This window comes from Cinclus cinclus, chromosome 5 (genome assembly GCF_963662255.1).
Source record: "Cinclus cinclus chromosome 5, bCinCin1.1, whole genome shotgun sequence".
Taxonomy (NCBI): Eukaryota; Metazoa; Chordata; class Aves; order Passeriformes; family Cinclidae; genus Cinclus; species Cinclus cinclus.
In genome coordinates, this window is record NC_085050.1 from 10,931,704 (window position 1) to 10,947,554 (window position 15,851).

The 15,851-nt window shown below is 37.0% G+C and overlaps 1 protein-coding gene across 1 annotated transcript in view; it reads right to left on the reverse strand.

Moving 5' to 3' along the window:
• The window catches only part of SORCS2 (sortilin related VPS10 domain containing receptor 2), a 521,566-nt gene that overhangs the window by 81,002 nt on the left and 424,713 nt on the right, over window positions 1-15,851 (reverse strand). Inside the window, exons 5-8 of the mRNA XM_062493233.1 lie at window positions 15,571-15,644; window positions 5,714-5,778; window positions 3,191-3,309; window positions 5-94 (exon numbers count right to left, since the gene is read on the reverse strand). Coding sequence (XP_062349217.1) covers window positions 5-94; window positions 3,191-3,309; window positions 5,714-5,778; window positions 15,571-15,644 — 348 coding nt within the window. The remainder of the gene's footprint in view (window positions 1-4; window positions 95-3,190; window positions 3,310-5,713; window positions 5,779-15,570; window positions 15,645-15,851) is intronic.

Sequence of the window (15,851 nt, forward strand, 5' to 3'; positions counted from 1 at the left end):
TTACTTTTGGCAATGCGTATTTTGGCAACTTCATCTGTACAAAGCCATTTCGACGGTAAGACACGTAATACTTGGTCCTGTTTGCTGATGTTGTCTATACAAAGGAGAAACAGAACTCTGTGACAGCATATGTTAAATTTAAAGAATCTGAGATGGAAGACTGTTTTGCTTTTAACCTGTAACTGAAATATGTAGTCATTACTTTTAATGAAAGGTTCCAAAGTACCAAAAGGAATATTCCAAATAAACATCAGTGAAAATAGTCAACTTGCAAACTCTCCGGAATTTCTAATCAGAAATGTAACACCAACACGCTGGTATATAAGTTGATGTTTATATATAATATATGTATTATATATAATATAATTCCAACTAAACCTTTGAGCACCACCAGATGATATCGGTAAATAAAAGTTAGCCTTTGGGAATTCACTTTTTTTCACATTGAGACTCAACTTCTTTCTTTGACTTGGGAAATTAGTTTAAAATCCTATTCCACTATTTTTCTCCTAATTTTTTGCATTTAAAAAGGGAATCTGATATGAAAGCCTATCCTGAAACATGAAAACTTGCTTTAGCTTGTATGAAAGCAGGTTCACCTGCCTGAACATTTTAAAGATAACAAAGTATTTAATATTGTACACATTTTTTGTGGTAAAAAGAATGTGATGCCTTTAGGAATGTGATTCTTAAATGATGATGGATCAAATAAACAACCTCATACTTAGTTTAACTAGTACTCATCTGTTCACAGGCATTTTTAAAATTCGTGCTTAACATCATTCATTGTAAATGACTGGAGATGATGCAAAGCAGAGGAAAAAGGGAGTTGAAGCACCTACTCTTGTCACGCCTCACTGGTATTAAAGGGTGGTCTGTGCTTAAGAACAGTGTTGAAACTTTAATCCTCCTACTAAAATCACCTCTGAAACTGTTTGACTGTCAGTGCAAACTGGCAAAAAAAATAGTATTGGAAAGTTTCTGGTCTTTGTGGATATAGATAATACTAAAAAAAAATGTGTCTGAGATTTTCCTCTAAGATGGTAAAAATCCACAAAACAGATTTGGGCCAGGATTAGCAGTGCAGACCTGCAACCCTCTGTTTCACATCTGCACAGCTCAAGGAATATGAACAATGCCAGGGGCAGGGAGACAGTCTCAAACTCTCCTCTCTTTTTTTGGACAGAGGATACTGTGCTGTCCTCTTTCTGAAAGGCATTGCTGTGATATCATGAGGAGTCCCTGGTCTGATTAGAACTTATGTAACTGTACTTTAGTGTAGTGATAAAAGAATTTTCACATGGTTTCAAAAGTATGCTGTTTCTCATATGTGCTGCTGCTGTGTGGTTTCACTGGAAAAGTTTCACTGGAACAGGTAAATGCTGTCCTGCCTCACACCTCTGGGGTGGCTGTGCTTCAGATGTGACTACAGGAACCCAGAGTCACCTTCTATCCTCCAGTAATACAGATATGGCTAACTGCAAAACAATTTAGCAGTGAGATATACATTACATACCGTGTACATTAGTGCAGAGAAGTCCAAAAGCAAGACTAGAGATGTTTCCCCTTTATGTGGAACACATGAACATCTCATCTACTGGCACTGACATGTCTCAGATCTACAGAAACCAAATCACCAAAGGCACCATTGAATAGCAACTGTCTGTTACTTATGTGTATATTTCCACCTTGCACTTCATTTTGTGTCTGCTCATGTCTGTCATGAAAGGGAATAACAGCTCTGGATGCAGTTGTACACAACATCCAGCAAAGCAAAATATTTGATAAGGAAGCAGTCAGTGTTTTGCTGAGCACAGCAGCCTGTAAGTTTGCATGGTGAGAAGCAGCTCTCAGCATCTACACATCATTAAAAGGATTTTAGTCTGTGCCTGGAGGGAACCAGAGATGATAACAGCCCTGAGCAAAATGCATGCTGTGAGTGCTAGATCTGATCTGAAAAATGCCTACTTTAGTCCAAAAGTTCTTTCCCAATGCCTTTTTTTTTTTTGGGTTGGTGTCTGGTTTTTTTGTTTATTTTTTATTTGGTTGGTTGGTTTTTTATTTATTTATTTATTTTTTTTAGTGTTAATTTTTCTAAGCCATGTGGGTCCTTGAAACCACTATACCAAATAAGAGAACAGGTCCTTTGTGACCCTACTAATTTACAGGTCCTTGTGGAAGAAACAAGCTCAGGGGGGGAAAGTTGGAAAGGTGGTGGTGGGGAGGCGTATCCATTGTCACGAAATAGCTTTCCTGCAAAAGTCAATAAATAGATAAGCCTTGCAGAAAACAAATCTCATCAAAGTAAGGGAAATATGATAGCTGAGCACTAAGGAAAGCACAAGCAACTTCCTAGTAAAATCTAATACAACAAAGAGGACATAACTGCTCCTTGAAAAGTATGCAGCTCTGATAGATTCAAACCACAATCAGGGCCAAGCACAGAAACAACACTTGTAAGTGTGCCTGAGCTGTACTGGTGCCATATGGCTGACAAAGTTACAGCCCATATTCCCGCAGGCAGGTCTTGTAGTTTGGGAATTAAATAACCCCAATGTAATTTGGACCACCATGAGTTGTAGATGTGGCACTTGGGGACATGGTTCAGTGATGGACTTGGCAGTGTTAGGTTTATGGCTCTGGACTTGATTTTAAAGGTCTTTTCCAAACTAAATCGTTCTATGATTCCATGCTAATTTGTTCCAAGCTGCCCAGCTATGGCCATTTGACCCTTTTGCTTCCTAAGCACAGCCAAGCTAGCAGTTCTTTCCTAGCAAAACTTCTTCAAAGAATCCATATAAAGAAGCTGTGCAACTACTGTTTCAGTGGTTGTCCTTGGATGCTTTTCCCAGGGAACATTTTTGTATTTTGTCCTGGAAAGGACCTAGAAGAGCTTGTAATCACAGGAACACAAACTTTGCATTTCACCTAACACACAAGGGGATTTATTAAAAGTAACATAATCCACTAGAAAATTTTCATATCGTTAAAGGGCAACTGGTTGCACAAACTAAAGCTGCCTTATTTTTTTTTTTTAATTTCCTTTTTGTTTGGACTGATAAAGGAATGTTTTTTTCCATGAAAAATCATCATTCATTAATTCCTCCCTACTCCTTACAATGTTGCTGCACTGTTTAGAACTTTATTTTTGAATTTGAAAATGAGCTGTCTCTCCCAAAAATGGCAGTACCTGAAGAAATATGTAGTCATCCTGCACAGTCAGGGAATCCCGATCAGTGCTGCCAACAAATGGGACTGTCATTGTCTTATCAGAACAATTTTGAATCTGGCAAGTGATGTAGCGATAACCTGAGGGAAGAGAGACAGAAACATATGACAGGGCTATCAAGGGAAAAAGAAGCAAGCAATATTAAATGCTATTCATGTAGGGGGAAAGCTGCCTTTGCCGGGTGAGTTAGTTGTAGAATTATTATATTAAACTCTCATGTAAGACATTTTTTAATCTCCAGCATATTGAGAATATATTAACTGCTTACAGTTCAGATCATTCCCTGGAGGCAGCATGTTATTATCCAAATTTTGCTGGTCCAGAGAGATTAGGGGTTAGATGAATGAGCCATTCATGGGTGGGGATAATAGAGGGACCCTCTTTTCTCACTTACCTATGCGCAGAGCTGAATTATTCACTTGGAGAAATGGCAGCCTGACACAACATAACTGAAATCAATAGATCAACCCCAGTATAAAATTGTGATGAATGAGAAAAGAATCAGGCTCTGTTTAATAGACAGCGTGCAGAATTTTAAAGCCTATTTTCAAAGGTCTGTAAGAATGTTCAGACACACTATTAGCACACTACTGGAACTGGTCTGTTGGGGCAGGATTTCTGTATTCAGAGTTAATACCTTGCTGAAAAAGCCTAGACTGATTTATAATCAGAGGAGGCTATGGCCTTTCTCTTCCTCTCCAGTTAGCAAGGACTATCTTCTCTCCCCGGGTTCTTAGAACAGCACCACTGCATCTTTGATACAATCTCCTCTTATCAGAGAGAGCAGAGCAGACAATCACTATCTTATACCAGCTGTGACTTAAAGGCCTTCCCTGGGACTCTTAACTTTCCCTAAGCTCTTGTACAGCTCACGCTTTGTCACAAGCTTCTGAGCACAAAGTAGTTGAGCTACTTGCCCAAGCACAGTGAGGAAAATACTATTTACACAATCTTGTGTCCAAATCACAAATGCTACCTGTGCTCCAGCTACAGAGCGAGAGAGAAAATAATGTATCCCCATGTCCTCCACTACTTTTGCAGTGTGAGGGGAAATGCATCCTACATTTAATGTCTTTTTATTAGAGAAGGACAAACCAGTATACTGGATGCAATTATTTGTTTTAAAATCTGGATCTGTTTAAGAGGTAGTTAGAGTCAATCCAGGTTCTCCTGATCATGTTCAAATCATCACCACAAGGAGATTTGGTGCAGCAATGGACCATCTAAGGTCTTGCAGGTGTTCAAAGTTCAAAACACAAAAATTACAGTTCTTTGTTATGTGGGTAGTGCAAAGATATTGTTTCCACTAAAATCAATGGCTATGCTTGTATTGACCATAATTGCATGAAGTCAGTTTGTTGAGAATCTAGCCAGGAAATATTTCATGAGAGTTTTTTTTTCTCTGTTGTTTCTGTTAAATAATAATTAAAAAAAAACAAAACAAAACAAAAAAACCTACACCACCAAAACCAACCCCAATAAACAAACAAACAAACAATAACCAAAACAAAACCTCACCAAGCTCAAACAAACAAACAAAAACCCCAACCAACCAAACAAAAAACCCCAATAACTAACCACACACCCCTCCAAAAAAGCCACCTTAAACCAAAACCAGCGAAATGAAAAAAAAAACTCCACACAAAATGCACCACCAACAAAAAACCCATTTGCATTCAGGTCCTGAAGAATCATCTTACATTGTGTCTAAAGAAAGCAGCTGATGGAGCTGTCACCATGTCTCATAAATCTCATTGCTAAAAGATTTAGACTTTTTTCATCTGGCTTTTAACATGGTAACTTTGATTTTTTAATAGGGCTGAAATGAAGGAAAGCTATGGGACCAAGGCAAATCAAACTGTGCATTCTTTATCACTCACTTTTAAGATTGCACAGGAGCTTAGATCATCTGATCCAAGGAATTAAGTTATCTTTCAGGAATATGATTGGTAACAAGAAACCATACAAGCTTTTGGAATCATGGTGACCCTTTAAACACACTCTGACTACTAATCTGCTTTTCCATTTATTTTCCTTTTGAAGTTTCAAAGTATACTGGATACTGTAACATGAGGAAATTCTGAGAGAAGTTGGTTGGTGCACTAGACCTGACACATGCAATGATTCACATTAACATACACTTACCCAGCACTAACATTGCATTGCCAGTTTCATTTGCAAATCAGGAAAAAAAACTGTTCAATGTTTAAATGCCAGGATAAATTGCACTATTAATGGACATTATTAACAGAGCATAGCATCTTGACATCAATTGCTCTCAAAGTGAAAAACAAGTAGATTTTAAATTACACTGTATTTTTATATAACAGGACAGTTTTGCTGGCCACAAATAAACAGAGAAAGAATCTGACGTGCACACTTTCTCTTCTGAGTAGTTATAAAAACAATCCAAAAAGTACCTATAAACCAAAGAGAAATGGCTGTATACTAGGGTAACAATTGATAGCATTTTCAATTGCATACCTCCACTGGGGTCCTGGATTTCCATATGAACTAAATCAAGGTCCCCATCAACACCAGCAACAGCCCTGAGAACATAATAAAATCAAGTTATGTTAAGCCAGCTACAGAACAGCAATTATGTGGCTGGAAGTAAAGAGAGCATTTCATACTAACCAGCTTTGGAATTCTAGCTGGGAATAATAATAAAAAAAATAAACAACAACATTTATAATGCCCTATACCTAACATCTATAAGAATATTATTTTTTCTTTACATTACGTTTTTCTTAAATTTCTTTAGAATCTCTTCTACTAAAAATGCACACAAATAGAATCAAATGAAAAAAGTAATACAAATATGCATGAAATTAGAAAAAAAATCATAATCATAAATTTTGTATACACACACACAGATATGCAGACACTCATATGCACTGGCAAGCACTATAGCATCTTTTTACAATTATGCTTAACATTTGAGACCACCAGGCAGATATAATGCTAAAAAAAAAAGGGTTAGATTCCTTTCTTATTAGAAATATCTTACACTTGTCACATGGTTTCCATAACAAATTGATATATCCTTGGTTAGCATATTCAAGAGAAGAGTACGTTCTGCTAAGACAAAGAAAGTGAAGAATAATGTTGAGAAAAATACCCCAAGAAGGAAATTCAGTCAGAGTCGATCAAGGCACAGTTTAACTTTGTGAAGGTGTAATGGGAATACAGGATGATTTTCTCCCAGTATCTCTCATGTCAAATATGCTCAGCCAAAATATGAGTTTTCTACCCTCAGGGCTTCTTCCATCCCAGCCTGGGAATGGCAGCCCCAGCTGTGCTTTTTTCTGGCCCTTCTATTGCCATTAGTCAGGCAGGTTCTGCAGACAAAGCTTTGAGTTGGCAGTTGTGCTGTCACAGTGTGAAGCAGAATCCAGCCCCACTCCCACATCACTTTCCTCAAGGCTCTTCACTAGCAGGGCAAGGGTCCATCCAGTCAGAAAATGTGAACTGAAGACACACAAAGGAGATATGTTGAGTGATAAAGTGCAGCTGGATGCAGATAGTAAAAAGGCCCATTAAGATACTTAAGAGAAAATTATCATTTTGATACAATTATTAACAATCAAATGCACTAAAGCTATACTTTGGACTGAAATTACACCATTGTTTAATGATTTTAGTAGCAGTGATTTATGAGCAGTGGTTAAAACTCAGTAATTGGTGGCTCCTCAGGAAGACAGGCCAGGGGGAAGAACCTGGATGATTTCCACTGCTGCATAACAACCAGAAATAATCACTTACGCTGTCTTTTTCCTAATAAGATAAATGATCAATCCAAAGAAGGAAAGGGAGGGGGAGGGATGAATCCCCTCATAAGATGCCAGAGAAACTGTCAGAGAAGCTTGTAGTGAAGAAACTTTTAGAAACATTTGGGGTTTTGTTTTGTTTTTGTTTCTTTTTTTAGCAAATGCATGGAAAAATCTTGTATTTATTAAGAATTTGATCTCTCAAACACAAACTATTTTAGCATTTTGCAGGCAATACATTAGGTTAGAGAAGATTTTGGATCCACTGAGGTCTGATGAGAATATATATTTGAGCAGAGGGAAGGGATCTGTGAACTTTTGTGCTGTGTGTGCTGTTATCTATGTTTCCAGATAGCCACAATACAAAATCAAATCTGTTATAACTCTGTAGTCAGCAATTTGAAGGAAGAAAATGTTTGCTGAATATTTTACTTTTAGTGTTGGACCTCAGGCAGCTGAACAAAAAGAACGGTAAGGTTGAATTTTCTGAGCCTGACATGCAAATAAGCATCAATAATGCAAAGAAAGTTTTTTGGGTATTTCTGAAATTACTTCTTGTATCTATAATTTATCACACATGATTTCATAAGCACAGTTTGAGGTATTTGTCAATATCTTTACCTTCTCATCTTTATTTCAACAGCTCAGAATTACAATGATCTCACTTCTTTCATGCTCCTCCCAACAGTGGCAGCTGACACATGTAGACTCTAATCTTGTTTCCAGTGTAATTTTTCAGTGAAAGAAGATGTAACTGATCTGTTTGAATGAACACTGCAGAATGAAACTTGCCTACCCAGACTACTTTTCTCCTTTAGACTTTTATTAATTAGAATTATTTAATTAATTATAAATTAAGCAGAATATTTCAAAAATATTGTGTTTTTCAATACTTGCATTGACGAACTCTGGCAACAGACATTATTTAATCAATGAAGGTGTTGCACCCACTAAATCTACTTTTGAATATCAGCTACGGAGAAGAGTTTCTGAACTCCAGAGTCCCTTTACCCAGCTTTACAAACACTTAGGAATAGTCCTTTCTTCTTTTATTGAAAAGAAGACCAAATCTCTTACAGCTGCTAAGAAAATCTCCAGAAGAGAGTACAACTAATATAGAGAATTTGAAGTTATATCCCTGAAGAATAAACTAATCTCATTTCAGTGGACTCCTCTGCCAACAGTACTTAAAAGATAATATTGTTATTTCACTTGTGCTTAAATCATGAACCAGAGGAAAAGTCATGTGATACTCTGCAGGCTAAACACAGACCAGGGTCCTCTGCCCAGCTTCTGAAAACAACAGGCAAACAAGGTGCATACAGGAACACAAACCCTATGTGGTCCTCCGAAAAGGAAAGCTCAGTTGCATACTTTTTCACATTGAGGGAGAAATGTAAGACAAAATTGGGGTTTCTTTTTACATTTCCATTTACAAATTTACTACTACTACAACATAAGTGCATTGCAACAGTGTGAGCATTGTGTCCACACATCCATTCACAAGGACAGTTTATTGTTCCCCAGTTGGCTTTAGGATAGGACCTCTTCTGTCTTACAAAGCATAGATGCAACAGCTGCTGATAATCTGACAGCTTCTTCCTTTTTGGCTGACATTTCAGTATAAATTTTAATATTTTTTTCCCTCCAAATATAACAAGCACTTTCTTAGGAACTATCTATTTTTCTCAATTTCAGTAGTGGTTGTTTTTTGGTTTGATTAAAGTTTCCTGACTCTTCTCAGAGTACATTGCAATTAAAATGTTCACACCTCAGCAGTCTGGGACCATTTGTTTGTTTAGTAGTTTTACTTAGGTAAATTCAGGGCCTTCTGGTTGACTTTTTAATGTTTTACATTCAACCACAAGTTTTCCAATGAAATTCAGACTAACTTTCAGATCAAGCATGCTTTCTTCTAGGAAAAGAAATATTTCTTGACCAAGTGTACCATGCAGGGTAAAGCAAGTGCAACACACCAACACTCCAGATCACATAACGGGGTGGTGACAACACTTCAGAACTAAAATAGCCCAACTTGACTGCAGAGTGGTGTAAATACAAGCAGCCTTCTTCCCTTTCCTGTGAACACAAGCTCCTATTATCTCCCTTGTGCTTGTCTGACACCATGTTGAGCCTCCTGGGACAAACTGTTCTGCAGAATGTAATTTTAGAATTTTTTTGGAGGGATTAGTTTTCTTATGCATATGAGTTTTTACACTTTACAGAAGTTTTCCTGAAAGATTAGCTCTTGTATGACCTAATTCTTCATAATTTTTGCATTAGTGCTTCACCAGGTAATTTCACTGAGTTTAACAGCATTATATCAGCATGAAAATGCTGCAATCGAGGAGACTGAAAAGCCCTTTGCATTTGTTTTAGTAGTTTGTACATATAAATGTATATTTCATGATACAACCATATTAGGTATTTTGTAGTTTTAAATAAAAATACTGAAATTCTAAGAATTTAGAATTTTCTGTTAAGTTTTAGGGAAGACTTTCTGGATTTTTTTAATAAGAAATTTTCTTTTATACAGCTCTTTTTCCCCAGATGTCCCAATATTTTCTTCCTCTAGTTCAGATCAGCATTTAGGAAAACAGCAATACTCACCTGAAATTTCATGGTTATGCAATATTCATTATTATTATAATGAATACATGATTCAATTAATTACCACTGACATGTAACAGTACACATCTCAAAATGTGAATCATCATCAGTCTCTTCTATGATAATTATGATTCAGTTTACTTCAAGCAGGAAACCCTTTGTTTCCAGTAGTCCAGGCTCATTTAGTAGAGGAGCAATTGTCTGCAAACACTAATCAAGTACAGCCTGCTCTGGACATATGTCTTCCCTACCTCCAGTGGAACCCTTCATTGTTAAACATTTGATGCAGTTCATTTGGGTGAATATTAATGAAGAGACAACTTCAAACAGGACATCTGAAAACAAAAACAAATCAAGACAAACATGCTTGCTGATATGCAGGAGCCTCCAATCAAAGGCCATCCGAAAACTTGCTGGGTTTCTCAATCTGCCTGCCCCTCTCACAGTCTTGGGATATAAAGTTTATCCAAAAACTAATATGTTCCCCATTTATACTGACTGATTTCTAGCAATTGGCTTAAGGGCACTGTCATGCTTAGAAAGCAGGTCAAAAGCCTGCAAATGTTTTCACTGAGTAGTTTAAAATGGCATTCACTATTGGCAAGCTGGTTACTCAGGAAAAACTATGATTTGATTCATACAACCTAAAAATACATGTGCTTATGACTGATTTGTGTTTCAGGCCTTGCTGCCTTCACATCCATTTCAAAAAACACACCTTTAATGATTCAGCCAACATGTGCTGTTACTTGTTTACTCCCTATGCCTAAATGCTTTTTAACAAAAATGTTTTTCCTGCCATGTTTGTCCAAACAGAAGAGCTGCAGTGGTGTGTCCCTGCTTTGGGTTCACCTTGGCTGGCCACAAGTCAACCTATTCTCTCACTGCTCACAAGCTATTCTCTCACTGCCCCATCTTAGCAGGATAGGAGGAGAAAATTTAATGAAAAGCTCAAGAGTGGAGATAAAGACAGGGAAGTCACTCATGAACTCCTGTTACAGGTGAAACAGACTTGACTTGGGGAAGAGTAATTTAATTTATTGCTAATGAAAAACAGAGTAGGATAATGTCTCACCATGGGCTGCACTGGAGCTGCAGGGGTGTCTCTACTCTGGCACCAGGAGCACCTCTTCCCCCTCCTCCTGCACTGACCTTGGTGTCTGCAGGACTGTTCCTCTCACATTCTCACACTTTTTACCCTTTCTGTAATCTGTTATCACAGAGCTTCACTCACAGGCTCGGTTTGGCCAGAAGAGGGTTTTCCTTGGAGCTGGCTGGAGCTGTCCCTGTCTGACATGGGGGCAGCTCCTGGTCTCATCCCTCAGAAGCCCTGAAGGTTCCTTCTACCAAACCTTGCCATACAAACCGGTCACACACATCGTCACACAGAAACAAAGCCTTTTTCAAGTGAGGAAGTCAAACATAAGCATAACTGCCCATACAGATTCTTGGCTTTACACACACATAAAAATATTCAATGACAAAGGCTCAATGAAATCCTCTTTGCATTTCTCTCCTTCAGGACATAACATGGTTGAAATCCTCTCTTTCACCTGACACTTGAATATTCAGCCACCCACCACATCTGACACAAATGGGTACAGCTGTGACTGAGTACCTGCGTGGAATTTCATGATGAGAACAGAACTTTGTCCCCTGAGAACAGCTGCTTCATCAAAATAAACTCATCATAATTTATTTTTATGTTCTTACCACTCAAGAAAATAGAAAGCCTGTACCTAAAAATAAGAGCAACAGATACCCATAGCACAAGATCCAAATATCTGAGTGAGTCAAGGATAAAGAATTCCTAAGGCTCTAGATAGTCATAAAAGAAATGCGTTGGCCCTAATTCTCTGGTAATTACCAATTCATTTCTTACTGTCCCAGGGTATATTTGTGTTGGTTTAGACAGCTGATTCACAATCTATTCTTTTCTAATATATTACTAAGACCTATTTTGAGAAATCAAAAGGATTTCTCAATGCTGCATAAGCCTTGGGGACTGAGAAGAATAGCAGCAGACCTAGAGGAATCCCAAACTCCACTACTCTTTCTGCCTATCAAGGATTACCGCATACTACAGAACTTTTAAAAATGGGCTTTATACACAAAAGCAGCTATATACCATGTAATGGGTAGGTGTCTGGTGTTTGGCTGGGATAGCTCATATCTTTGCATTCCATGCTACAAATGCACTGAGAACTGAAAAAGGCACTTATAAAGAATTGGTGCTATAACATCTCTTAAACAGAAATCATCACGCTGGGGTAAATGCAGTTCATAGGCAGAAGTAAAACTGGTCACAGCAAGTGAAGTTTCCTAATTTTACAGAAAAAGAAGCTGCTAATTTTTTTTTAAGGCTAATTAGCATTTATACAGAAATAAAATATTTATCTTCTATATGTTGACACAAATTTTTAAATCACAGTGTGACTTAGTATTTTATTTTTTGTTAGCTTCAAATCAGCCTTTCATGCTTTAGCTTTATAGCTCTTTTGGTTTTAGGATAGGATAGAATAAATTATTTCAGTAGGAAAACACCAGCAACAACCCTCCAGTCCCACTGCCTGACCTAATTATCACCAACCAAAATTTAAAGCAAGTGGTTGATGGCATTGGCCAAATGCCTCCTAAACACTGACAGGTCTGGGGCATGAACCAGCTCTCTGGAGAAGACAAACTCTTATGAAGGCTTAGGCAGTTTTCTTTCCCAAAAGAATATATGAAACAAATAGGAAAATCAGTTAGGATGGTGTAAGAAAAGATCACACTGTATCACAGAAAAAGAAAATATTCTGTGCTCCTAAATTAGAGATTGTTGTATACACTTTCCACTGTTGCTAATAATATTTTCACTCATCCCACTATCATGAAAGATCAAATTCCACAAATAAAATCTAAAAATATATTTAAGGAAGGATCAAGAATCAAGAACACTTGGAAAGCAAATAAACCCTAGAAGATCATATTAATATTACTTATAAATCTATAACATATCTGAACATAAATTTTTAATATACTCAGTCTCTACTGACCTTCCCTTAATATAAATACATAGCACATTCCATTAAATTAATTGTATTTAGATTTTCATTGAGCATAACAAAAAAAAAAAAACCAAACAAAAAACACAAAAAACAAACAAACAAAAAAAAAACAAAAAGAAAAACCAAAAAAACCCACAAACAAACAAACAAAAAAAGCTTTTCAGGAAAAATGGTGTTTTACAAAGCACAGGAAAATATTATGACTGATAATATTTGTAGTTACCAGACTGAAATAAAAATCTCAGGCTATATTACCAACCTCAGTGGCAAAGCTCAAATTGAAATCAAAGAGGAAACATCTGCTAAAGATCTGCCCAGTGAAATGTTCTTGGCACAACCAGCCACGATCAGCAAGAGACATCCCTCATTTATCATGAGATGTGCAATTAGTTTGACACAGTATTTTTAACACATCAGATGTACACTGACAGTAAAACAACACTAAAATCAGTGTCCTTACAGTCAAACTATTACAAAGCCCAATTCTTACATCTGTTGAAAAAGACACAAACGTTTGTTTCTATCTAGTACTTAGATAATTTGGGTGATAAAGGAAATAAATACTGGAAAGTCTCACATGACAAACTCTCACTGAAAAGCCACCATACCCAACTCTCCACTCACAACTCACTCTTCATGTATTGCAAATTTCCATAGGAGATAGAAATAAAATATCCATCTTTATTCTATGTAAGTTTATGAGAAGGATAATTTGGTAGTGGTACACTAAACATCTGCTTCCAAACCCTTGCTCTTTCTGGCTGATACAGTTTTCATAAGAAATCACTCCAGTCTACATATAGAAAAGAAGAAAACAACCCCCTAGAAAATATTTCTACTAGTTATAAATGTACAGACTCTTCAAATTTATAATTCTTATTTGTGAGGAGTGTGACATTTATGAACAACCATGACTTTGAAGTACTACATTGAAGTTATTCCTATCAAATGATATAAGAAAACATAAGGATTCTGAAACACAGCAAAATACAGACTTAATATTAAACATGCCCTAGTTGACTTTAATCCGTACATACAGAAAACAGTGACAGATTATTTGGATTGGACCAAAACTGATACATGTTTGAGTGGCTTTCTGTATTTTTCATAATTTAAATGTGCTGTCAGATGAGAAAAAACTCCAATAAACAGTCTGTGAGAGAGAGGCTGCCACTCATATTTCTTACCTGTTAGTGACTTGGACTGTTTTCAGACTGCATGCATTTTACTATACTTTTATTAGAGACAGCTAACCACATTCCCTCATGATTTACATCCCCTATAATCTTGCTAGGGAAGAATTGGTTCTAAGGCAGACATGACATTTCTGACACACAATGTTACTTAAAAACAATTATACCTTTCCATAGGGTACTTAAAAGACCTGCGAAGTGTATGGCCTGTGAAACTCCACCTGCTGTGGGGAAATAAACTGTTCAATTAGCTGTTCAAAACCGTACTTTGCAGGAGAAAATAAGAAGAAAGTGTTTGTTCAACTCAACTGTTTCAGTAGATAAAGTTGAGACAAACTGGAATAAATCAGATGAATGTTCTACAAACCAACCACAGGCTACTTGTCTAAAATTATGGGCAATAAGTAGGTTGCAGATTGGAAATGAGGCACTTGGAAGTGTGAAAATGCTTGTGGTGTTGTTCCTAGGGTTAACGAGACCCAAAGAGCAGCAGGGCAGGGCAGGTCTTGTGCTCCCAGCTCTTCAGAAAGGGTTTGAGCTGTCCAAGTGTCTGCCCCGACCCCAAGCTCCCCCCTGGCTGCAGGAGCAGCACAGGTGCCAGCACGCCCTTGGACTCACCAATTTATGCTTTGGGCAGTGGCCAATGTATCTGTAGATACCATAACACCTCCATGTGCTTTGTAACCAGGAGTTTAGACAGGTTTTGTTCGGCTGCTTTGTTTTACCCTGAGTACAGCCAGGATGAGTATTTATTTCAACACAAGAGTGAAACAACTAAGTGTAAAACTGGGAGGGTCACAGACAAACACAAGATCAGGTATCTATTGCAATACTGGTACCACCCCCAGCAAACCACAAAATACCACCAAAAGCCAGATATGTTTCCACAGACATATGGAAAATTATACTTTGCACAACTGACAAAGACCAGAGTCCATTTAGAGGTTAAAAATCATTTAGGTAACACAAGTGTCTAGTGTAGTGTAACTTAAACCTGTAATAAAAAAATACATATGTACATATTGAAATTAAATATGAAACGTGGAAGTGAGTGTGAAACTGATTCAACTTAAAAATAAAATTCATTAAAACACTATAAAACATTTAATTTTGATTTTAAAGAAGCTATACCATTTTCAAAATAATTTTATTCATTAAAATAAGGACATTAACTTACTTTACAAACATTTTGTAAATCCTGTTTAAATTACTTCTTAAATACTTTGTGAGACACATACACAATGTGGGATACCTGCACAATACCTGAGCTGAAAATGTAATAATTAGATATATATGTCCTCAATGAAGTCATAATTTTCACCAGTTTCCTTAGTAGTGCAAGTGTATATATACTCCAGTTAGTAGGTATTATTCAGCCTCTCTTAACAATTTTTATAGATCTTTCTCTGCAAAAAGACTCCTCTCCTTTCTAAAGATCAATTTCACAACTAAAATGGAGAGCAACAACATTTCAGCTTTCTTTAATTATTGGGCCCCACAGACCCAGACCTATAACCCTTCCATGTGCTGATACTCAGTATGATCCCTGGCACAAGGATGACTTTGCAATAGAAGATACAGAAACATTTCCATCATCTGCAAAGGATGCCAAGGCTCACACAGTCCCCATCTGTACCTCTGTAAACACCTTGGATTAGAATGAAATATTTTTTGCTGCTCAGTTTATTATTAAAAAAAAAACAAAACAGACTGCTTACCAAAAGAAATGATCTTTAGAAACTCGTTCCTGCAGAAGGTTCCATTTTTTCCCCAAGTCAATAGATACATAAATCTAGAAAAGGAGAAAAACAGGTGATAGGAAACTGATAATACTGTACATCTTCAAAGACAGGCCTTATATCACTATTAGAAAGACAGACTGTACACAAATTAAACAAAGGAAAAAAAACCACCAAACAAACCCAAAAACACATTAACAGGATCTCAGGACCTTGTTTGCAGAGCAACAGCCTTTCATAGAGAAATTATTTCAAAATAC